The following is a 26,629-nucleotide window of genomic DNA, read 5'->3' as shown; positions in this document are numbered from 1 at the left end:
TGAACACCTCATTGGCAAAGGGAATTTTGAGATTACTCATGATATTTAGGCGAGCTTTAATGACCCAGAAAGTGGGATAATTCAAGCCATGCAATAGTCCCCAAGCCTTCTCAATGTATCGGCTGCCCACTTTAGTGGCTTCTTCAAACCTTCCTATAAATACAAGACCTTGCAAGTGAAGCTGAATGAAAGTGTACTATTAAGCCACGCCACCGGATCCTCAACGTTCATGCAAGCAGACATAAGGCATTTGGAGATTCCTAAATAAAATTTATTGCATTTTTTAAGTGTTTATTTGCATAGTCGATAATCATAAAAAAATACCTTTGCACTGCATGCAAATATTTTAAAATCCCCCTCGTATATGCTTTGCAACATGCATGATAATTCATTTAAACATGTTATCCAGCATCACGAGATGCATTTAGTTGTAATAAGTGCATTGCATTTACATGCTAATATGTTGCACATATGCACATATCATAACTTGCATGATATATTATACGAGCATGTCATCCGACATTGCAAGTATATTTCAAAATGACCTCCGGTATGTATTTGTAGGATACTGAGGGTTTCATTCCAGCATGTCATCTAACATCACTGTTGCATTTCAAAATAACCTTCTACGTGTATTTGTAGGATGTCAAGGATTTCATTCAAGTATATCATTTGACATTATAATTGTTTGTTAAAATAACCTTTCACGTGCATTTGCAGGATGCAGAGGGTTTTATTCAAGCATATCAATTGACATTACAATTATAATTTAAAATGACCTCTTACATGCATCAGTAGGATGCAGAGAGTTTAATTCAAGAATGTCATTTAATATTGTAATCACATTTAAAATTTTCTCCACATGCAATTACAATAAGCAGCGAGTTTCACTCAAGTACATATCTCAATATTGTACTTATATGTAAAAATATAACGTGTATATACATTACAATATACAGAACACTTTAAACGAATATGCAAGTATTCATGTTTATATTTATATGAACATGTTTATACATCATACACATCCAATGCATACATATAATTGTCGTATAAATATGTCCAACAAGATATGTGCAAAAGCATACACCTACATGAGCCCCATCAAGCGTGTTGTAGCACACATAACGTCTGAGGATGCCGCGTGTGTTAAAAAATGAATTTATATTTGAATTTGATCTTATGCCGACAAATAGGCACAGTCGACAAGGTTCAATCAATAAAAAAGTGAAATGGTCCATGAAACTTCACGGTCCATGAAACCTCCGATGCGGTCGTGTTGATAGAAAATCTCAACCAGGGGACTACAAATATTTATAATGTCTTTCAAATGAACATATAAATTCAAAGATTAAAAAAATACCATAACTTAAGATATTTAAAATTAAAATTAATCATAAAACACTTAAAACAAAAATACCTATACACCCTCTGCAAGAATTTACCGATGTAGAAAATTTTGAAAACTACTTTAACTCACAAAGAATTAATGTCGAGTCGAGAATATAACTAGGATATATTCTCAATCTGTCTCTTGCCTGTAAGAACGTGCATGTGTCTTCTAACATGTAGTCTCACCGCCAAATGACAACACACTGTGGATTCTGATGCTAAATGGCACCACAGGTAAACAGTTATGGCTGGGACCCTCTAACCCGATGGTTTTGCTGCTAAATGACACCATTATATTACGGTCATTGTCAGAGCCCGTATGTTCCCTAATGGCTTCAAATTATTGAGTAATGAATCAATAGGATATGATCGATAGGGTAGAAAAACCCTTTATTAGTTAAGGTATATTTATATTTGACTCCTTAAATAAATATTCACCCCAGGCCTACAAGGTACCTTTGGACGAAGCAACCCATGACTGTCGACAAGGATCCTTCTGTTAGGTTTGGTCGACTACCTCCTTTGACTAAGTAGACCAGGGACCACGATGGCCCGAGATAACGTGATCATGGGATTTTGATCGGGCTCATCATCACTCCCCCCATGATGCGCTTTAAGTGCAAGATGGTAAAATTTTCAATTTTAAATATTAAATTCTCAAATACTAAAACCCATGTTGCTACTATACACCAGATACCACGTATCTCTACATATCTGTTTGACAACTAGCCTTAATCAGAAGTTCTCTCTTGTTATCGGAGGGGTAATTAACTATAGGGGTTTGCGCTTGTAGGAAACCTGAACTCAGATCATAAAGTCCTCATAAAATGAGGGTAAAATCTATGGGTAGTGTCTTATTTCAAACAAAATCTGCCTTCTAAAAATTTTCCTCAGAACCTAATTGTTAAAACTCTCCTCAACGACTCGAAAAGAAAGAAAGAAAGGGGTCCAAGAAGAGGGCGGGGCGCGAATTTTCGGAGCCCATAGTTCTCAATATTACATAACATGTGATTTTTTATTGTAGGTTGCGTATTAAAATTTTCATATTATTTTTGTCCTCCATTTTTTTCTCTATATTGTACTTCTGTGTCAGATATCTCATATTTTTTAGAAGAAATAATTTTTTATGTATTTTTTTAAATTGTTAGTACGGGTTATGTATTAAAAATGTCTACCAGTTTTCATTTATTTGCCTTTTATGTATGATTTTTTCTTGCACTTTTGTGTTGAATATTTTATATTTTTTAAAATGAATATATTATAACTTAATTAGTAATAAGGACACATGACACATTTGGGTCCCTTGTTATGAAAACTCTTTTAATAGATAATGATCATTTTATTTTTTAGTTATGTGGGCATGGCAGGCCTTTTGCCATCATCCTTTTTTATCACTTTGGTAATTCCCTTCTTATTCTATCTTAAGAATTTGACTCATTTCTATTAGATTTGGTGTTTGCGGGCTATTGTAACCATTGTTTAAAATTGTATAATAAGGGATATCTCTCAGTGTAATTTTAAAAAAAATGTCATGAGATGCATGCCTCACCTTGGTCTGGTGAGGTGTACTCCTCAATGTGGCTAAAGTGAATCTGAGAATCTCTGTGCAATCTTTAAGAGGTGCAGGTCTAAAAAAAATTTAGGTAATTGAAATATCTTAATTTTTTCTTTGATATATAAAATAAATCATATTTTGTTATTTCTATACATTACATCTAAGACAAATAGAACCAATAATTGAAACCACGCGCACCTCCTTGACTCTCAAATGCACATTGCACTACACCCAATGCCATTGTCACTTGTCGTTGTTGTCCCCTTGCTGTTGCTCTTCCTCTCAATTATCTTGATTTAAAAAGGAAATTTTGGAGCTGTTAGTGGTCTATCTTTGTATACACCTATATCTAATAAAATAAATCATATGTTGTTATTTTTATTCACCTAAATCTAAAACAAACAGAACCAAGAATTGAAACCACGTGAACCTCCTTGACCCTCAGACACACGCTGCACTTGTACCCAATGCCTCTCGCACTTGCCGTTGTTGCACCCTTGCTGGTGCTCTTCCATTGTCTCAATTGTATGGATTTATAAAGGAAATTGTAGAGCAGTTAGTGGTCTAAGTTATTACCGACAATGTAAGTGCTTACTAAGACAATGAGAAATAAGTTGATTGAGAAGAGAAACCTATTTATTGGATTCCATATGACACATTACATTGATTTTATTCTTGAAAAAATATAAAGAGTTGTCTTATCTGTTGACCTGCATACCATATCCAAAGGAAACAAAAAAAAAATCAAAATCATACCCGGCAGATCCACGACATCTGCCCGAAATCCCGACTGAAATCCCCGGAATCCTGCTGAAATCACGCTGGCAGCACCGATTCACGGCGTTTCTCCGTATTCCCTGCCGAAATCCCGCTCTCGATCCCACTCCAGCTCCCGTCGTTAAATATACGACCAAATTGATTAAATGCAAAAAGATTCGCAAGTTCATTTATTATCATGATTGTGTTTTGGCCTTGATGAGGAAGTTCTCTAAGAAAATACTCAAGACTTGCAGTTGCTAGATTTGTTATGCCTTAACCCACAAAGCATATTATAATAAAGGCAACTTTTGGAGTCTTTGTTCACTCCAAACAGTAGTTAAATTGTGTTTAGGTTAACAAATTTGAAGGTAAAGGAATCAAGTATATTGTTTTGAGTTGATAGATTTTGAACAAGTGTGACTTATGTTGTCACAACTACTAAGATCTTGATTTAAATTTTATGACTGGTTGATGCATAGAAAAAGCTAGTTATGAGTTTTATTTATAATGCAATGGATGAGACAAAGGTGTTGATAGCACAAAACTTTAGAAGAATTCATGGAAACTTGGGAAATCATAGTGAGAAATGGGATCTTTAGCTATAGCGGTATTTACAATTGACTAGTTGTTGTCCAAATAATCAATATTATTGTGTTGCGTACAAGTCAATGAATCTAGAGATCAATTTTTGTTTTTAAAATTGTATGGATAGTTTGATTACTCAACTGAGTGATGAAGGTTGACCTTCAACTTGTAGCTTTTATAAATAAAGAAAATTTTTCAGACTACGATAAGTAAAAAATATAGTAGCAAAATGTTCCCCAGATAATACAATTTTAATTATAAGAGATCTCAATGTTGACTTTTAAATAGAGGAAGAACAAGACCAACACAAATCAACCAAAAAGTAATAAAAAATGATAGCCTAATATTTTATGCAAGGAAATTCTAATCAATAATATAGTTGTTGTTTTAAATTTAATTAATGTTCTATTAATTTTTATTGATTAGTAAAGAGGAAGATGATAGAGATCAAAGATGTGGAGGAAGACGGAGGATGTTGACATAAATTGAGGATGGGGAGGAGAAAAAGCAATTCACTATAATGATGATTCTTATGAAGACGAAATAAGTGATGAGAGTGTGAAAGGCTTTGAATTCATAAATCATAATCTTATTAAGTTGGACTTCTTGTTTATGTCGAATCGTGATTGGGCGAGGCTTATTGATAGACAGCTAAAGGGGTGCCGCTAACTTGGTGTTTCACCTTCCCAAAATACCCACTAAGTTGACTTGTGGCTTTCTTCTACCAGATTCATATAATCGTAATCTCAAAACTCATATGAGTTGCTTCAAGTAAATGTACTAATAACTTTACTATGGACTATTAACTCTACTATTGAAGCTAGTGTCACAACCAAGATATCATGTTAGCACTTATTCTTTCATGCTATAAATAAGATCGAAAAATGATTTCTTTGTGTTGTTTACTTTTACAACTTGGGAATCATCTGTGAAATTATAAAATTTCTGTATATTTGGAAAACAACATTTTCGCATTGTTTAGTTGGTTTGAATTTCATGGTTTCTCTGGCGGTGAAAGCCCTCATGGGTTGCTTTAACTCATATCGATGTTTTTGAGCAACAAAACACTAGAAATCCTCAAGCCAAGTAATAGTTTGGCACCATATCTGATAAACCTCCCATTTAACTCAGCCAGTGAACACTCAATAACTATTTATTCGGGAGGTTTATTGGTGAGCATAGCTTATAGTTTTTTTTTTTTTTTTCGATAGTATCATGGCCCAATATTATTCAGTATTAGTGTTTTGTTGGTATCAGTACTTAATTATACAGAACAATATGCTAAACAAATGCATCATAAGTCCTTAGCTCATGCATCGATCTTCCTGCTCTAGACAGGCAAAACTGATCTCCTCCCCTTTCATTATTTCCCTATTTCCATGGAGTTGATGTTCATGTTAACTAAACTTTTGTACAAATTTCTTCTGTCAACTCGTATTGATTGAGGTGTAGGCTTTGTCAGTTGACCATTTATGTAGTGTAGATGCAGGTTTGCCTGCTCCATCATTGTGAGCAATAAGATTTCTGGCCTCTCAGCCAACTACAGTAATGGCCTAACTCAACCACACAATTGTAGTTGAGAATTTCTGATTGCTTCATAACGAAATCTGCGTTCTTGTTGTACCAGGCGTGACTGAAAACTCAAGTATCCATTTGGGGAACAACTGAAATGAAATAACATTTTTCAGATCTTTGAGCTTTAACTGTATTGAGAGGAAAGGGATAACTCATAATTAGCATAAAGGCAATCAAAATGTAGCTAAGGTTGTTTTCTAGTTCTATCTGTGGAGAGAGGCATTTTATTGAGACATACGATTAGTTGATTCTGTGTAACATACTACATTTGCACTGCCCTTTTACATTTGTTATCATTCATCATTCGTATTATACAAACAGAAACTATCAGGATATCTAGTAATCATCATAATCCATTGTGATAAGCTTAACTGGACGCACCTCAGAGAATTTTAACGGACAAAACTTGTGCTTTGGTCAATCACTGTCGAAAGCAATATGAGAATTGATTTTAGTGTTCTGTTTTGCTGTATTGTTGAGTAAATTAGATGATTATTTGGTAAAATCATATTTAAGAAGTTACCAAGATCCTGCATGAATTGTGACATTAATATGAGTTGTTAGTATGATAAAGTCATTTCTTTGAGAGATTTCTAAATTTTTGTTCTAAAAAATTATTTTTTAAGTTTTATATATTTGAAATTTTCGTATAACCATTTTTTTGTCACCCAATTGAGTTCATAGTATCGTATTGTTCTAATTTAATCCATCAACAATACAAAACTGCTCCAAAATAGTCCTTTTGGGACTAAATTAAGATTAACTTCTTAGTAATAATGTGACTGTAATATCTCTTGTTGATTTATTTAAAAAGAAGCTATGATTAATACTATTATGATTGAAAATATTTTTGACTAAAAACAATTTGGTTAGTAACAGTCATTTAAAAAACAAGTGACAACTTTATCTCATAATCACAAATCTTCAAAAGAGATGATTAGAAATTTAAGTTAGAAGATGAAAAAAAATTAAAACTTTATTCATTTCTTCAAAAATGTATGTCAACAGATTAAAATTTTAGTAGGACATGGCGATATCTGAAGCACTCAAAAATAAAGAGGACATCTTACTGCTGCCAATTTTTAAGAAATCTTTTTCAGAGCTCATAATATTTCCTTGCATTTTAAAGGATTTGTTGATTGCTCTGCGAGTTGGAGGAGATAGAGAAAGTGAGAGCTCACTCTCATCTCTTGACTCAATGTTCATGGTATTTGTCTCTTTGTGATCTATTGAGCTTGGCATCAAGCTCAGCTGCAACTCTGGAATTCCATTGTTTTCTCTTGTGAATCTCATCTTCTTGGCATCTGTAGATATTTCCTCTATATTTTCAATGCTTTTGTCAATCTTAGTTGAATTTTTGCTAGATTTCTGATCCTGTAATTGCATCATTAAATGAAAAAATGTTAGTAAATAATAAAGCCTTTGGTATATAAATAGTTCTTTAATCATAAATAATTGGGGCTTTTGCATACATACCAATAAATCCTTAAATATTTACATTTGCAATGTGAAATTTTTTATATTTATTTATAAATTATTCTAATCTCAAAATCATGTAAATCAATATTGCTAAAATTAAATTATTCGAAGTGATGTAAATTTTTTTTTTTGTTCTGTAATATACCTGGAATGGAAAAGATCGTGTTAAATGAGGCTGATCAAGTTCATCTTTAGTCAAAGGGTCATGCCCGGAATATTGATTGATCTTGCTGAAGTAGCTGCTGGTGCCATTCATACTAAAATTAGGACTACTATTAGAAGATGAATTGATTTGAAGAGTTTGTGAAAGCTGCTGGTGAGTGCAGCCACCTATCCACTCAAAGCTTCTGCTCCTTTGCAGTGGCAAATACCTTTCGTCTTTCTTACAGTTCAGATCTTTGATTGAGCTTGATCTTACTATCATTTGCTGCTGGTGTCTGTGTGAGAAGCTTAGTTCATCAGCATGGAACTTTTTCTAGTACTTTTTTATGCATGTGAGATTACTATGATGAGTTTTTAGCTTTTTGAATCTATTACCTGAAGTTGCTTTCATTGAATTCAAAACTTCTCTGAGCCTGAGACTGCCGCAAGAGACTGTAAAATCTTTCAGCTTCATGAATATATCTGGATGGAAGGAGGCCACCATTTTCCATTCTTAATGGTTGGCAAGAACCAGCTGCTCGTTGGTAGAACATCTCTCTTCTTAAATGGGCATCAAATGTTGATAATCCTGTACCATCAATTTGCAATATAATTATAATTTAATTGACAAAATATGTGAACTAGTACTAGTGGAGATTATTTATTTAGTGCAGGCCAGTAGTTCCTATTTTTCTTTTGTTTTATTCTGAATCGGTGCAATTATTATTATTATTGTTATTATTATAACTATTAATCTGTATACCCGAAGAGAAGATGCTCCTGTCTTGCCCTGAACTATCAAGCTTCTTGCCTCTGTACATCTGATGATCAGTAAAAAGTTGAAAGGAAGTATTAGAAAGGGGATTAAATACATGTAGTAATAAAAACTCATCTTGCAAACAAAATGATAAGGGTAATGGAACTTGGAGGATCAGATTGATCCTGGGAGACTTGTGATTAAAGAGGTATAATACAGAGAAAAAGATTTTTTTTTGGCCAGGATAGTGAAGGCTCTTAATTAGAGCTAAAGTAGTTAAAAAGTGGAAGAAAACTATGCTCATGAATTAGTCTTTTGTACCTGCAAGTGACTCTTTACATGGGCAATACTTAAACCCCTCACATTCATCATCTGAAGAACTAACTTCGGGGTCGCTCCTGCACCAACCAAATGAATTAAAAAGAAAATTAATAGATTTCTAAAATCATTATGCAGATAAAATCATTGCAACCCCATGCACCAAGTTGATCTGCTTCTTTCTTTAAAAAAAAAATGAAAAGAGGGCAGGGGAAAATTACTCTCATGGCCGCCCAGCCTCTCAACGGCATGAACAAAGGAGAGATGGAGCTCCGGCGTCCACCGTAGCCTTGGCAGTTTAGACCTCACGTATTGCCTAACGGCGGCCGATCGCCGGTCTCTGTTCTCTTCTCCATCCTCCTCCATGCTCTTACTTGAGTCACCATCATTGTTATTTCCATCTTCTTCACTATTATTGTTGCTACAACTCTCTCCTCCTCCTTCCTCTCTAACTTCTGTGGTGCTTCCATTATCTTCATCATCTTCTTGTTCTCTCTCTTCCATCACTTCCTCGTTAAGGTTCAGCTCAAGCTGAAACTTTTTTCTGCAACTTATTCCTTCACTTGTCTCATTCTTTTGCTCCTCGTCATCTTCAATCTCCACCACTTCTATTGACTTCTCCCCTCTCATCTCCACCAGTCTCTTTCTCCCCACTACGGTCGATCAGTAGACTATGAGGAAGATGCTGGAGCACATAGGTGACTTAGAAGAACAATATTCAAAGCCTATATATAATTTTGATATCATTCGTGGAAAAGTAGAGGACAAGAATGATAACACAAAAAATGTTATGAATATTTAATCATGGAGGACATGAGCAAGTATTCAATACATTGACCAGCTTTGCATTATACCTCCTTATCTTTCTTATGGGCCAAAGCAAAGAGAGTTATGCGGGCAAGCTGAGGAATCAGATAGAGAGATAGAGAGGGGAGTAACAGAAGTCAGAGGAGAGAAACTTCAGAGGTTGACATTTGGCTCATAGAAACAGCAAAATGTCAATAATTATGGCTTATTTGCCGTTTTTAAGCTTGTTATAAATCTGTTTGTTTATCTGTGCGTCATTTGAGCTCTAATTTGGTTCTTAGCTTATATATTCCCCAATTTGCCTTTAGAATAGTTAAATTTTAAATATAAGAAAAAAATTTAATTGTAAATATTTAAATCCCATTAAAAAAAAAATCTAAATAAGAACATTAAGATGAGGAAAACTTTAGTTTTTTAGGCTTTGTTTGGGCAATTTAAGTATTTCTATTTTTATTTTAAGAGCTCATTTCTCAGTTACAGTTTTAAAAATAGTCTTCGAAAAATAACTATTTAAAGATAAAAATTTAAATAGTGGTAAAAAATTTATCTTTTAAAAATTTATAATATTTTTACTAACTCTTTTTCTTACTACTAAATCCATAAAAAAAACTCTTCAAAAAATATCTTATAATGATAACCTCATATATTAATTGCAGAATTACCCTAACCCTAATAATAGTAATAGTAATAAATACTCAGCTCATTCATATTAATTGCAGAAATACTATTAAAATATGAAAATATTTGTTTGCCTATTATCATTAACAGAAATCTTAGCAAGGCCTCAAATATAATGATTTTTCTTTATCATTTATTTGATGTAGTATAATTAACGAGCATAAATGTATTAATTATTTTGTTAAAACTTTGATTGATTTAGAGTCTGTTTGGGATGATTGTAATATTTTATAAAGGTAATTATAAAGTTGCTGTAGATAAAACATCTTTTTTGAAAGCTACAACCGAAAGCAACTTTCTGGCACAAAATTTATTAAAAACAGTAAAAAAATAATAGACATATAAAAACTATATTGAAAAAGTAAAACGATAAGAAAGTTGTCCCAAATGAAGGTTTAAAATAGTTGTTCTAAATGCCAAATATATTATTATTATTATTATTATTATTATTATTATTATTATTATTATTATTATTATTATTATTATTATTATTATTATTATTATTATTATTATTATTATTATTATTATTATTATTATGTTTTTAATTTTCCATAAGCCGCAAACTATTGAATTTAAATCATGAAAAAATGAAATAGTATGTGAGAAAAATTAGAATAGATGGACAAGGAAAAACTCCAACTTCTTAGAAGAAATGGAAGTATACCAAATAAGTACTTAATGAAAGAAAAAATAAACATCAATTATTAGTTGATGAAAATTGCTTACATGAATACATGGATCCTAAACAAGTAGAAAAAATCAATAGGTTCTCATGTGTTAAAATGTGCATACCTTAGGAGGCTATTGTCAACTCCAACATGACTCGGGATTAATCGATTGATTTTTAGGTTCTCCATTCCATTAGTAGCACATTTGTGCCATCATATAACTCCAACATGCACTCATTATTGTCTAATATATTCCTAGAGATTTTAAACTATTGAGACCATTATTCAACTAATACTACACCATTCTATCTACCATCCATATCAAATTGCTCACATTAAAGACTATAGTGTATTCATTGCATTACCCTTATATAGTTAGATGATCCATTCTTAATGTAGAAAATCCTATCATAAATTTTTAATAAATATAGATGCTAATGGTTCAAATGGTTATGGATCAAAGTTTTAATTATATATGATGGTGCTTAGAATATTTAGATGCTTAGAATATTTAGATATTCATTATAGGACATTATGAATGATTCCATCACTAAACTACCACTAGATGCCTAGGCCAACATAATTTAGAGAAGACTGTGCCTTTTAGACTAGGAACAACATCATCCAATCAAAATTTGATGTTAAAAAAAAAAACCTCCACCATCCATTGTAGATAACAATAAAGAATATTCAATATAAGATCCAAAATATCCAAACAAACCACTAGATTAGTTTATTATTTTAAAAGGATTTTTAGTTTACAAGTAAATCACATGTTCTCTCCAAAATTCATGAAGTGAAATTTGCACCTCCTATCATAATGATATTATCTCTATCAAGCTTTTAATTAGAAATCAAATTGCATTCCATCATTTGTTGTCTAGTTGACTTGCATCCCTAGGCAATCATATATTCATTAGTAGTATGATTAGTCCAATCAATATTGTTGCCTATAGGCTTGTATTTTCGTAAGTGTCCTCTTAATAAATACTTAGTGTCAATTGAGGCTTAAAGAATTTTGAAGCTACACCTGAGAATCACCACCTACAAACCCTCGTCAATTAATCACTGCTAGGATTTTTCCGCCTGGTTGCTAAAGACACTTCTCCACACATCTGCCAACATTGATTCTTTATCCAACTACAAATGCCTAACTTTTACCTATGAAACGAACGCCGTCGATGAACTTTCACTAGCTGCATCCACCATAAGACCTTTTACAGGCCGCTAGTTGTCTTCTAACTACAATCCTTGAACCACAATCACCTGACAACGATCCTCCGATATCTATCATTTGACTATGATTTGCCAACCTCCAACACCTAATTATAGTCCACATGATCTATGTTTATAGTTGACTACGATCCTTGGGCCAGCATCAACCACTATCAATCAATTATGATCCTTTTGGCCTCTATCATTGAACTTCATCCTTCTGACCACTATGAAGCATCGAATACAGTTTACCTCTATCACCCAACTCCATCCTTTTGACCTCCCTCACTTTCCTACAGTCCTCATATCCTCTATTGTCAATCGACTATGATCTTTAAACCATTGTTGCTTTACTATAGTTTTCTAACCTTTTTTGCCTGATTATGATCCTTCCAATTTATTGACTATTATCCTCCTTGGCTGCTGGCACTACTGGCGTTTGAGATGGCCCGTACGCCGCCAATAATTATCTAGTGGTCGTCGGTGCTTTGACCGCCAAAATTTACCAGAGTTTCAGGTGGCTGGTATGCCGGTGGTAATTACATGGCGGTCGCCGACGCTATGACCGCCTGAATTTACTGGTTGTGCTAGTCACCAGAACTTTTGGCCACCGAAAAATGACCGTCGTAATTTGTTTCCTACGCATTTTATACCAGCAGTTAACAGACCACCAAAAAACTGCTGGTATTTTTTACAACTGCCAAAAAATTGATATTAACCGCCGGTAAAGGCGGTCGGTAATTGGTCATTTTCCTGTAGTGTGCACTGCTCGTCGAATACTATCTTCTAACCTTTGTTGCATACCTATGGTCTTCAAACCTCTGTAGCCTGACTAAAGTCTTCCCAACCTCCTCACCCTTTAATTGCAGTCATCAGGCCACTACTACCTGACTATAGTTTTCTGACCTCAATATCTTGAATATGTTCTTCCTAACCTCCATAACTTGCTGACTATAATCTTTAGAATACTATCACATAATTACGATCCTCCAAACTTGGTTTCCCAACTACTGTTCTTTTGACCTATATTGTCTGCCGACCACAGTCACTAGAACGCTGTAACCTAACCATGATCCTTCAGACTACTCACACCAAATTACAGTCCATTCGTCCTCCACTACTCGACTATAGTCCTTTCAATATTTATTAGCTTTCGACTATATTTCTCAAATCATCATCACCTATCTATGGTCTTTTGAATGCTGTCCCTTCACTATACCCCTTTTAACCTTTATCACCTACTACTAATAACCCTAGGTTCATTATAGCCTGATTATGATCCTTCCAACCCCTACTACCTTCCAATCATGGTCCTTAAATCACTGTCACCCATAAATGACCCTTTTCACCACCATCGACTAATTTCAGTCCTATAAACTCCATTAATGTATTGTAGTCTTCTGACCACCATTGTCTAACTATGATCTTCCTACCTCTATCGCCCGACTGCAGTCTTCTGACCACCCTAGCCCGACTATAGTATTTAAACCTTCATTGTCTGATTATAAGCTTCTATCCTCTATTGCCAGCCGACTAGGGTCCTTAGATCACCATCACTCAATTATGCTCTTTCAACCATCATTTTTTTACTATCGTCCTTCCACCTTCCATCGCATGGTAAATATAGTCCTCCAACCTTCATGGATTGCTGACTAGGGTCTTTAGACCACCGTTGCTTGACTATGGCCCTGTAAAATCCTATTATCCATCATCTACAATCCTTGGACCTATCACAACCCAACTAGATATAATATGTATGCCGAATTTGTCATATTGTTTTAGATTTTAACAATTTTGTTCTTAAGTTCTATTTGAAAGGAATTTCTTTTATTTCTATTTAATAACATAATATATAGCCACTAAAATATCAAATTAATAATACAAGAAAACACTCAAAATATTTTCATTAATCTTCTAAACATCTTTACATATTATATTTTCATATATACAATAATCATAGTACATCAACCCTAATAATACACCATGATTGCCAAAAGAATTTATTGAAGCATACCTAAACATAAAAGACTACATCTTATCTTTACTCTACCTACCCCTTTGCATTTTCCCTAACTTGAAATCAACACATGTAGAACTTCTGGCGTTATGTGGACCGCCGGTAAGCCGTCGGAAACAATCAGCGGTTATAGTGAACTTCTGGCAGCTAGTATTAGCCATCCGGTATCGAAGTTTCAGGTGGCCAAACCGGCATATGAGATGATATTATGAGGACCAAAAAGAGACATGTTGCACTATGAGGCATATATAGTAGGGAATAGTGCCTCAGTCCAATACAATGTAATTGTATATATATTATTACTATGGTAGTTGGCTTATGAAGAGATGAAATGGATTTTATTTTCATTTTAGAGTTAAGAAATAGTTAAATAAGGTGGATAGTAGCTAAATAATATTAAAGAATAAATAAGATTAGAGTAGAAGTAGATGCATTACCAATCTTCCACAGAGCTTTTTTATACAGGCCATCTCAAAAGAGGACGGACGAGGATTAAGAAGAAAGTGAGAAGGTGCCTACCATTGACCCAACCTTTGATTATGAAAGAACAAATGATAGAAGCAAAATACCCATATTTGAAAAATGATTAGGAGTATGAAAGAACGAATGATTAATTAAACCTATAAGTATGAAAAAACATTACTGCCAATCTAGCTCTAACCCTAGTCCTAATACCTAAACCAAACTCTATACTCAACCTACCCGGCACTACCCCTTCCACCTTAGCAATCATCTCTCTATAATTAACTTATTTAATATTTCAAAAACAAAAGAATATGCTATTGATAGTCAAAGTGATTTTACAAATACTAAGAAAAATTATGTGTTGATTATTATAGCCATTCTATGGATTAATATTAAAAATCATATTCTACATAAAGTGGTATCAAGAAAGTCATGTCCTATGATGAATGGAAAAATTATTACAAGAAGATAATAAATGAAGAAAGTAACGGATCAAACAATTATCATGCATACGAATTAAGTTTCTCATACAATTACACATGGTCATAACTCTTTTATCCTTATAAATATGACAATCATAATGAGTTAAATTATAATAAATCATATTACAAAATCCTAACCTATGAGTATGAAAGAACAAATGATTAATTAAAAAAAATCCCAAACGTACGAGACTCAGACGTTGATTTCGCGCAGGAGTGGGGGCAAGATCTTCGGCCTTGCTTTGATGCTGGAGCGAGGGCCAGATATTCGATCGGAGGGAGCTTGTCGGCGGCCGGAGGGAGCGTCTCGATCGCGAGAGGGCGGAGGAGACGGGGGCGAGTGTTGGAAGGGGGAGAGAGAGGACGATGCGAGCAAATGAAATGGAAGGCTGGGGATGGCTAATTTTAGGATTTTTTTCGGCGGTGTTTCGGCGATTCTCATTTCCGGAAAAAAATCAATTAACATCGGGGGTTTAAACCGTCTATCGGTAAAAACTAATGCCGGTAGACTAACCGACGGTTTTTTAACCGCCGCTAATTCTGGCGGCGGTCAATTAAATAACCGCCGGTAAACACCTGAGGTCTAACTGCCGTTTGTATCGGCGGTTACATAACCGCCAGTCCGGACAACCAGAAATTCATGAATTCCGATAGTGGAAAGTATGTACTTGTAATTAGATATATACAAATACTAGTATAATCATTTTAATTATTTCGTGCCTCATAGTTTTTCCCTTTTCTAGGTTTTCCACATAAAATTTCTAATGTTTCTTAATATTCTTGCACTCCTCTCTTTATTTGGGTGTGTTAGATCTTCGTACAAAATTATGCCGTTAAAAATCTCTATCTCTCTAGTGTCACGTATATTTCCAAATACAATAATTGTGTCTATACAAAAAAACAACAAAGAGCATATAAAAGAGTTATTGATAAACATAGAATGCTTTCTTTTAAGAAATCAAATTAGTATTTACAATTAAATCAGTATTCTCACACATTTATGCATCCCTCGTTACATATGTATTCAATTCTGCTTTAGAGTTTCTTATTTTGATTTCATGATGTATTTAATTTTTTTTAAATACTAACAATAATAATTATTTTTTTTAATAAGTGTCATTAATAAACATTCATAGACCATTTCATTTTAAATCAAATTCCTATTAGTTAATATTTAGTTAAAATATATACCATTCTAACTTCAAATTCTAATAGTAATTAATCCTAAGAGTTGGTCAGTTTTTGTCACTAACCACCATTCGATTAATTTACTAGTTAATCATCCTTCATCCATAAAGTCCACGCTATTTTATCTGATTTAAATGGTTAGCCAATTGAGTAATATAATTTGGACCTATATTATTTTGTTTTTAAAAAACCTTTAATTAAAAATATTAGTTTTTATTTGAAAAAACTAACTATTTTTGGCCTTTTTTTTAGGAAAATAACCTTTTTATTAATTAAGCATACAGTTAATTAGTTTCATGCACTAAGTACAATTTATATGTATATAAATGATTAAAAAAATAATTTTTACAAATATTAACACATAATTTTCTTTGACAAATATTCTTAATTATTTATAAATGAATTGACTAGTAATTAATATTCAGTCACAGTACATGTCATTGTAACTGCTACTGTGAAAATAAATTCTAAGAGCGACTAAAAAAAAAATTCTAAGAGTGACTAAGGTTTCCTTTGGGATTCATGGTTTTTTTATTGTTTCTTAAAGCAGTATTTTAGTAAATTTTTATTTAAAAATTAATTTAAAAAACAGTAAAAAAACCTTGGAGTTGGACGGATTTTGTTTCTGGCTGCTTGATAATTTACTTAATTGTTAATTATCCTTCATCCATTTAGTCTAATTTTGATAAAAATTTGTTATACAAATAATTATTATATAATTTTTTAAGTAGAATCCGTAAATATTCTTAGTTATTATTCAACAAGCTGTGTCATTAATGTAATTATTATTGTAATTAAAAATTTTAAGAGTGATTAAAATGAAGAATTTTTTTTTATATAATATAGTTTGAGGTAAATTTAATTTTTTTATTACATTTAGTTTAAAATAAATTTAAAATTTTCAAAATAATCCTGATCAAATTCTGACCTAAATGTCCTCTCACATAATTTTTCCCCCGACAAAAATTTACCGCAAGTCCGCTATTCGATTAATTTACTAGTTAATCACCCATAAAGTATACCCAAGTGGGTGGAGGATCGAGCTATAGGAGAGTTGAAATTGATTTCGATTTGAATTTGAGTTCAAAAGGGTCAAATATGTCAACCTAGGTTGACCTGGTCAACCAGGTTGACCCGAGGCCTGGACCTGGGCTCAACACACCCAGTTCGACCTACTGAATCAAGTGAGAGAGGTCTTGGGTCTTGGCTTGGTCGATTTGACTGAGTCAAAACTCATTAGACCTAGATTTTGATAAAATCGAGGTCAACAGTAAGGAGGAACTACATATGATTTTTGTTGATTTAGAGAAAGCATATGATAAAGTTTCAAGAGGAGTGTTATTGAGAGTTCTTGAAAAAAAAAAAGTTAATAACACTTATATTCATTGTTTTTTGTTTCTAAACTTTTCAAAATCAATTTGGATTCATGCCGGGTAGGTCTACTATGGAAGTTATACATTTATTGAGAGGTTTGATGGAGAAATATAGAGAGAATAAGAAGGACCTGCATTTGATATTTATTGATTTAGAGAAAGCATATGATAAAGTTTCAAGAGAAGTGCTATGGAGGTTCTTGAAAAAAAAGAGTTAATAATGTTTGTATTCAAAGCATTAAAGATATATATGCATAAGCTATTACTTGCGTTTAAACACAAGGTGGTTTTACCAAGTATTTTCCTATTTTGTCTGGATTACATCAAGGATCTGCCTCAAGTCCATATCTTTTTGCTTTAGTCATGGACATTTTCAATAGGCATTTGCAAGAGGATGTACCTTTATGTATTCTTTTTGCTGATGATATTCTTCTTGTTGATAAGATTAGAGAGGGAGTTTAAGGTAACTTGAATTATGGAGGTCAACTTTAAGTCTAAAGGTTTTCGCTTGAGTAGAACTAAAACTAAATATATGGAGTATAATTTTAGTAGAATAGACCTAAAGTTGAGATTGTGACTTTTGGCGATCAAGTCAATAATAAGAGTAGACATTTTAGATATCTTGGATCTATTGTTCAGAGTGATGGTGAAATTGAAGGGGGTATTATCAGCAGAATTCAAGTTTGAGGGTTGAAGTGGAGGAATGCATCAGGCTTATTGTGTGATAGAAAAGTCCCCCTCAAACATAAGTGAAAATTCTATAAGATGGTGGTGAGACTTGCAATGCTTTAATGTGCCGAATGTTGGCCATAAAAAGAGAAGCATAATACTAAGTTAAGTGTTGCAGAGATGAGATGCTTAGGTGGATGAGTGGCTTGACCCTTTGAGATAGGATACAAATTGATCATAATTTTCTAGAATCACCTTAATGCTTTCTTGCATTGAATCACTTAATACTTTTAGCTTTTACTTGTGTTAAAACACAAGGTAGTTTGACAAAGTAATTTCTTATTCAGTTGGATTGCATCAAGGATAAGTCTTAAGTCCATATCTTTTTACTTTTGTCATAGATGTTCTCACTAAACATTTACGAAAGGTCCGACGCAGTTACCGTTGTATGTTTTTTACTGATGATATTCTTCATATATTTCACCACCTATTTCACCATCACTTGAATTCTAATGTTAATATCTCAATATATTCAGTTTTAGATTTACTCAAGCGAAAATCCATTACTTATTTGCTCTTATATTTATGTTATGAATTTTAGAAATCAAAGAAGTTAGATGTATAACCGATTATCTCAAGGACGAAAGACATTAACAGATTAATTTATTAATGGGGTGAACATTTTTATTCAACAAGCTAAACAACTACCCAGCATCATATCAGAAGGAAAGTTTCGATGTCCATATTCTAAACATAAAAATCTAGTGCACCTAACACCAGATGATGTAACTGTTGATCTGTATCACAGAGGATTTATGCCACGGTATTAGTATTAGACTTCTCATGATGAGTACGAGCCACAATTTGATTATCAATGCGGTCCTTCTATAAGTACTAATATAGCTGAGGCTGAAAATATCTGATCAAATCTTGAGGAATTAGTTCATGATGCAACTGTAATACAATTTGAACAAAATACATAAGAGTTGTCGAATAAAGAGGCACAAAATTTTTATAATTTGTTACATGCTGCCCAGCAACCATTCTGGAAAGGGTGCACCACTCGCTAAGAGTTATCTGTTGCTGTGAATATGTTAAGAATCGAGGTAGAATATAATGCTGCTCGTGAATGTTTTAATCAATTTATTGGGCTGCTTAAGGAAATAAATCCGATAGATAATTTAATTCCTACAGATCTATATCAGACAAAGAAGTTAGTTTTTAAACTTGGTTTGACATACACAAAGATAAATTATTGTGTCAATAAATGCTTGTTATACTTTAAATAAGATTTTTCAGAGATTGCATGCCGTCATTTCAATGCACCAAGATTTAAACCAAAATCCGGTAGTAGAAGGAAGCAGAAGGATGTGCCTGTCAGTAGGATGTTCTACTTACCAATAATTCCAACACTATAATGGCTATATACATCCATGAGATCTGCTGCATATATGAGATGGCATAATGATCACATTCCACAAGAAGGTGTTATCATACATCCATCAGAAGTAGAGGCTTGGAGACACTTTGATCGTACAGATTAGGTTTACATGCAGATGGTTTTACTCCATTTAGTTAGTCTGCTACATTGTACTCATGTTGGCCTGTGATACTCACTCCTTATAATCTTCCTCCAGAGTTGTGTATGACTACTACTCCTATGTTTCTGACACTTATCATTCTAGGGCCACATAATCCAAAAGTGAAGATTGACATATTCTTACAATCGTTAATTGATGATTTAAGTTTATTATGGGAAGAGGGAGTAAATACATATGATATCTCCACCAAACAAAACTTTAAACTAAGAGCAGTATTACTTAGGACAATTGGTGACTTTCCTGCATATGGTATGCTCTCAGATTGGAACACTTCAGGCAAGTTAGCTTATCCATATTGTATGGAACATACAAAATCATTCACTTTAAAGTATGGTAGGAATAACACTTGGTTCAATTATCATCGAATGTTTTTACCTCCAAGTCATCATTTCAGGCGAAATAAAGAAGCCTTTACTAAAAATAAAATGACAATGTTTCAACCTCCTTCAAGATTAAGTAGTGAAGAAATTTTTTGAAAGAGCCAAGTTTATGCCCACAATAATAGATTCTCTAATATTAGCTTAGTTCTGATTGCCAGGATATGGTGTCAACCATAATTGGACCAAGAAAAGTATTTTTTGGTCATTGCCGTATTGGAGAACAAACCTGATTAGACATAATTTGGATGTTATGCATATAGAAAAAATGTTTAGGATAATATTTTCAATACAGTTATGGACATCAAAGATAAATCGAAAGATAATATAAAAGCAAGGATGGACTTAAAGGAGCTAGATTTGTAGGAGGAAAGCTTTGGAATTGAAGGATGGTGGAGGTGAAAAATTTCTCAAACCAAAAGCTCCATTCACATTAACTTTAGAGCAAAAATGAGCAATTTGTGAATGGGTGAAGACCCTACGAGTACCTGATGGATATTCTTCCAATCTAAGTAGGTGTGTTGACATAAGATCAGGGAGATTATTCAGATTGAAAAGTCATGATTATCACATCTTCATGTAACGTCTACTATCAACTGCTTTTAGTTATCTGCCATATCAAATTTTAAAGCCCTTGATCGAGCTAAGTGTATTCTTCAAAGATTTATGCTCTTTTAAATTAAATGTAGATAACTTGATTCTTATGGAGCAGCAAATTCCTTTCATTCTATGTTTACTTGAGAAAATATTTTCTCCGGAATTTTTTGACTCTACGGAGCATCTTCCAGTTCATTTACCATATGAGGCTATGGTTGGTGGACCTCTTCAGTATAGGTGGATGTATCCTTTTGAGATATATTTAAATAAACTTAAGAAGACTGCTAAGAATAAAGCATGACCCGAAGGTTCTATCTATGAAGCATATTTAGCTTACGAGATAACTCAATTTTGCTCGTATTATTTTGAAATAATGTCTCAATCAGGTGAAAGTACAATAACTTAAAATATTGGTAAATCTTCTAATATATCTATATTCGATTAAAATGGTGAACCTGTATGTGCTAGCACCGTGCGCTATTTGACCGATAAGGAGATGACAGTTATCACATTATATTCTTGCTTAACTGTGATGAAGTTGAGCCGTATCTCGAGTAAATATGAGTTAATTTATTCATATTTTCATTATTCTTATAAACTTTGTTCTAAACTCAAAATGGTTTGTAGGAGGTTCATTGATGTTTTAAGTACATCAAAAGAAGGAGAAGTCAAGAAGATAGTGGAGAAAGAATTCACTGCTTGATTTAAAAATATGGTATATTTTGAATAATTAGTCTTAATTAGTTATTTTTGCATGCAATTAATATTAATAATAATAATATCTTGTTCATTTAAAGGTACACACTGAAGACAGTGATTTGCAATATTCAGGGCTATTTGAGTTAGCTTGGGGACCAAATAGATTAGTTAAATATTATCAAATATTTTTGGTCAATGGTTATAAATTCCAGACAAAAAGTTAGTGTGAAGGTAGAAAGACAGAAAATTCTGGCGTATGTATAAGAGGGAACACCCATACAGGGAATGATTCTGAATACTACAGTGCATTATAAGAAATATTATAGGTAGAATATCCCAGTCACAGGAATTTTATGTATCTCTTCAATTGTGAATGGTTTGATCTAGTATAAAATAGAGGTACAAGAGTACATATAATTTACGGTATAATAGAAGTAAAGGTGGGTAGGAGATATGCATAGTTTGGTCCATTCAACATTGCTAGTCAGGCAACTCAAGTCTATTATTCTAACTATCCAAGCAGAATACGAAACAAATAGGATTGGCTTGTAGTTATGAAGACAAAACCAAGGGGAGTAATTCAAAAAACCACTTCAATACATCAGCACATAAAGAAGAGTTTATGTCAAATTTAAAAAATCTCCCAATCAATGTGGATGACCAAATTAGAATTAATGAGAGGGAGTTGCAGTTAGAGGAGGTAGATTTAGCCATGAGGAAAGTAATGATGAATCTGATAGTGCTGGAAGTGTATCATCTTATGAAAGTGAATCAATAAATGATGAGTTAACATAAGGTAAATTTTTTTTTTACTTCACTGCATTTATTTTATTGTTATTGCACTGCATTTTTTTAGTTCATTATATTTTTTTACTTCACTATATTTTACTTCACTGCATTTATTTTATTACTACTACACAGCATTTTTTTAGTTCACTACATTTTTTTACTTCACTGTATTTTACTTTATTGCATTTATTTTATTATTACTACTGCGTTATTTTTTATTAAATTTTTATTATAACTCATGTTTCTAAAATTTCTTATTTATTTCTGTGCAGATGGCTTCAAGTGAAGATCCTAGTAGAGGGTTGATGAAAAATATTTTTAATAGGCGCACCAAGAAGATCACTGCAGTTGGACCAGCTAGGCCAGTACGTACTGAGGGGACCACCTCGTCTTAGCCTGCTACACAGTCTCAGCCTGCCACTTAGCCTTAGTCTCAGCCTGCCACTTAGCCTTTATCCACTCTTGGAGCCAGTAGCCCGCACTTCTACTCAGTAGACCCCCGATTTCATTCACCAGATCCTGCACAGAGTACTCCTTTCTATCTATACTACACACCCCACCTTATGCTGGTGCCCCTCTTACTTATTCATATCCACCATATGTTCCACCATACTATCCCCCACCACCCCATCAGCCTACTACAGCTGGACCTTCGACACCTGCTACACCAGAGCAGGTGACAGATGGTCGAATGTTGATGAAACCTGAGGGTGACACGTACGTACATTCTTTTTTATTTAAGCTAATGAATATTTTTATTTTATATTATATATTTATTTTATATAACCTTATTTTTATAGGTTCTACCCATCAAAATAACCGACACATAAAATATGGGACATCATACGGAGCAGGTTTGACGCTCCTTATGTTTCATGGAAGAAAGTCTCGAAAGAAGTTCGGGAAATGTGGTTTAAAGTGTTTGAGGTATTTTTGAGTATTAATTTTTATGTTATATCTAATTAAATGATTTATTCTTTTTTACTTAAGCTAAAAAATCTATATATTATATATTGTATGTATTTGAATATAGAAAGATTTTTGTTAGCTGCCCCAACACAATGACAAAATTAGAAAGAATTTTGAGAAGCGTGGGTCCACTCATATACGCGACATGTTCACGAACATTAATATTTTTTATTTTTATTTTATATATATATATATTCTACTTTCACAGGAGAAATATACACTGCTTTGAGAAAGTCATGCCGCATCAGGTGAGGGCTCTTCTGGTGGCTCTGTGGAGTTTTCTGAGTAACGCATCTGGTTGCAAGCCGTTGGAGGAATGCAACATAGCAGAGTTTATGATTTAAGTTCGAAAGCTTAGGCATACGAGGAGATGACCTCCTCTACTACATCCAGCTTTACATCCAGTTCACATGAGTCCTTACATACTCAATAAATAACTACCCTTCAAGGAGAGCTGGAACAAGTAAGGAAATCACAAGCTGATTGGCAAGTTCAGTTGCAAGCACAGGTTCAAATGCAGATGCAGGAGCAACACAAATAGTTGTTTGATGAAATGCGCAAAATGAGGGAGCATATGAGTGGAAAAGAGGTAGCTCCAGCGGAGGAGTCCATGGATTCAGAGTAGTTTAGTTTAATCATATGAACTTGTTTATTTCTTTGAACTTGTGTTATTAAATATTATGTGATATTTTTAGTTGGTTGATGTTATTGAAAAATTTATTTTAATGGATATTTATGTCTTGAGTATATGTTAAAGTTCTTGACATCTGTGATGTGTATATCTGTGTTGTGTAATTATATTTGTATATGTTTGCAGGTGTGGAAATCTGATTGTTGGCTGGGAAGGCAAATTTTTTTGTCATTGCTACAGGTTTCCGGCGGATTTAGCGTTAGAAATATGACGAAAATGACGATACAATGAATCGGTGCAATAATGCTTTTGTTTTTTTTTTTCATCGGAATTGGCCTACGGATAATGGGCCGGAACCTAGTCGTTGCTTTAATTCTAGCGCGCCTTACGACGTCTTATCCGCCGGCTATTTCAAGCACTTTTTTTATGCCGGAGTAATGTATAGCTTAGTTACGGCGAACCTACGGCATTTTATCCGCCAGTATTTTTCCGTCGTATTTATACGTCGTAAACTACCGACACATATATCACCAGAATATTCGATTAAGAAACGACAATTTGGCTAACATATTTTGAGCCGGTAATGCGCCGGAGAATGCGTCAGAAAGGTTTCCAGCATCTTATAAATGTCTGAAGATATTTTTCGATGCACACCAAACCGGCGTACAAAAATCCGACGGAAATGCGCCAGAACCCAAGGAATTATGTCGGATTTTAATGGTTACCGACGGATATGATCTGTCGGTAATAGCGTGTTTTCCTATAGTGCACCATGATGCTTGAAAGGATAGTGCCACAATGCTCTCATGGAATTTCATCTTTTGTTAAGAATACAGAGAGCTCGTCACTACAGTGCTTAGAGACCCAACACCATAGTCCTCCTAGAAACCCCAAATAAACCATAATATGGAGATCACGACACCGTAGCACACCCTGAGAACCTATTAATTCTACCCAAAAATAAAAAGGAAAGCATTGCATGCCCAGAAAACAACGGTGCATCGCTCATAGAGATTTTTTATATACATGAAGATTTTCACACACATGACCATTACATATTGATCTAATATAGAAAACTCATATAGAAATCATCAAAGAGATACATAATGAACATGTCAAGTACCAGATTCAATTCAATGTTGCCTGGCTACTCTAATGTTGACTGACTTCATCACCTACCATCATTGATAATGTCAATACATACTGTCACTTATAAGATAGATGCACATCGTCAACATAAACTATGATTCCCAACATAAGCTTTTGGACTTATGCTGGATTCTTGCCAAAGGGCTCTCCCAACTTAACAAAATAATATGTACTTTATCAAAGTCTTCTCTTTAGGAACACTACAGGAAAATCACTTAGTACCAGCGGCTTGTTCCGGCAGTAATTATAAGCTTTCCGGCAGTTTTGTAAAAAACTAGTGGCTTTGCTGCAGTTTAAAAGCCGCCGGTAAAAAACATGTAGGAAACCTTTTTTGGCGGTTTACCAGCGGACTATACCACCGGTAGTTTTTTGGCAGTCATAACGCCGGTGACCGCGGGTTATTTACCGGCGGCATACCGACTGTTTAACCGCCGATTTGGGCGAATTTTAATGGCGTCCACACCGCCAGAATTCCGTCGGTAACTCACCGGCGGTCATAACCGAAGGAATTATCGACAGCGCCACCATCGGCGTATCGCCGGAGAATCCCCAGAAAATGTCGGTAAGCCACTGAAAACATCCGGCGGTTTTAGTAAACTTTAGCAGCTGGTATTAGCCATCCGGTATTGAAGTTTTTGGCGGCCAAACCGGCATATGAGATGATATTATGAGGACCAAAAGAGACATGTTGCACTATGAGGCATATGTAGTAGGGAAAGTGCCTTAGTCCAATACAATGTAATTGTATATATATTATCACTAAGATAGTTGGCTTATGAAGAGATGAAATGAATTTTATTTTCATTTTAGAGTTAAGAAATAGTTAAATAAGATGGAGAGTAGCCAAATAATATTAAAAAATAAATTAGATTAGATTAGAAGTAGATGCATTACCAATCTTCCACAGAGCTTTTTTATATAGGTCATCTCAAAAGAGGACTGACGAGGATTAAGAAAAAAGTGAGAAGCTGTCTACCATTGACCCAACCTTTAATTATGAAAGAACAAATGATATGAGCAAAATACCCATATTTGAAAGAACAAATGATTAGGAGTATGAAAGAACAAATGATTAATTAAACCTATGAGTATGAAAAAACATTACTTCCAATCTAGCTCTAACCCTAGCCCTAATATCTAAACCAAACTCCACACTCAACCTACCCTACACTACCCCTTCCACCTTAGAAATCGCCTTAGAAATCATCTCTATAATTAACTTATTTAATATTTCAAAAACAAAATAATATGTTATTGATAGTCAAAATGATTTTACAAATACTAAGAAAAATTATGTGTTGATTATTATAGCCATTCTATGGATTAATATTAAAAATCATATTCTACATAAAGTGGTATCAAGAAAGCCATGTCCTATGATGAATGGAAAAATTATTACAACAAGATAATAAATGAAGAAAGTAATGGATCAAACAATTATCATGCATATGAATTAAGTTTCTCATACAATTACACATGGTCATAGCTCTTTTATCCTTATCAATATGACAATCATAATGAGTTAAATTATAATAAATCATATTACAAAATATTAACCTATGAGTATGAAAGAACAAATGATTAATTAAAAAAAAAACCCAAACCTACAGGACTTGGACGCCGGTTTCGTGCAGGAGTGGGGGCGAGATCTTCGGCCTTACTTTGATGCCGGAGCGGGGGCCAGATATTCAGCC

The 26,629-nt window shown here is 33.7% G+C and overlaps 1 protein-coding gene across 1 annotated transcript; it reads right to left on the bottom strand.

Annotated features, from left to right (window-relative positions):
• Positions 1 to 6,846: 6,846 nt before the first annotated feature.
• LOC110115812 (protein PHR1-LIKE 1) lies at positions 6,847 to 9,200 on the bottom strand. Its single transcript, XM_028692066.1, has 6 exons — positions 8,783 to 9,200; positions 8,565 to 8,641; positions 8,250 to 8,307; positions 7,883 to 8,075; positions 7,491 to 7,782; positions 6,847 to 7,240 (listed from the first exon to the last, which is right to left on the bottom strand). The coding sequence occupies exons 1-6, from the start codon at positions 9,189 to 9,191 to the stop codon at positions 6,884 to 6,886; spliced, it is 1,386 nt and encodes a 461-aa protein (XP_028547899.1). The 5' UTR covers positions 9,192 to 9,200; the 3' UTR covers positions 6,847 to 6,883.
• Positions 9,201 to 26,629: the final 17,429 nt, after the last annotated feature.

The sequence above is a fragment of the Dendrobium catenatum genome, unplaced genomic scaffold (assembly GCF_001605985.2).
Source record: "Dendrobium catenatum unplaced genomic scaffold, ASM160598v2 original_scaffold_112679, whole genome shotgun sequence".
Lineage (NCBI taxonomy): Eukaryota > Viridiplantae > Streptophyta > Magnoliopsida > Asparagales > Orchidaceae > Dendrobium > Dendrobium catenatum.
This window is presented reverse-complemented; position numbering and strand designations above follow the sequence as displayed.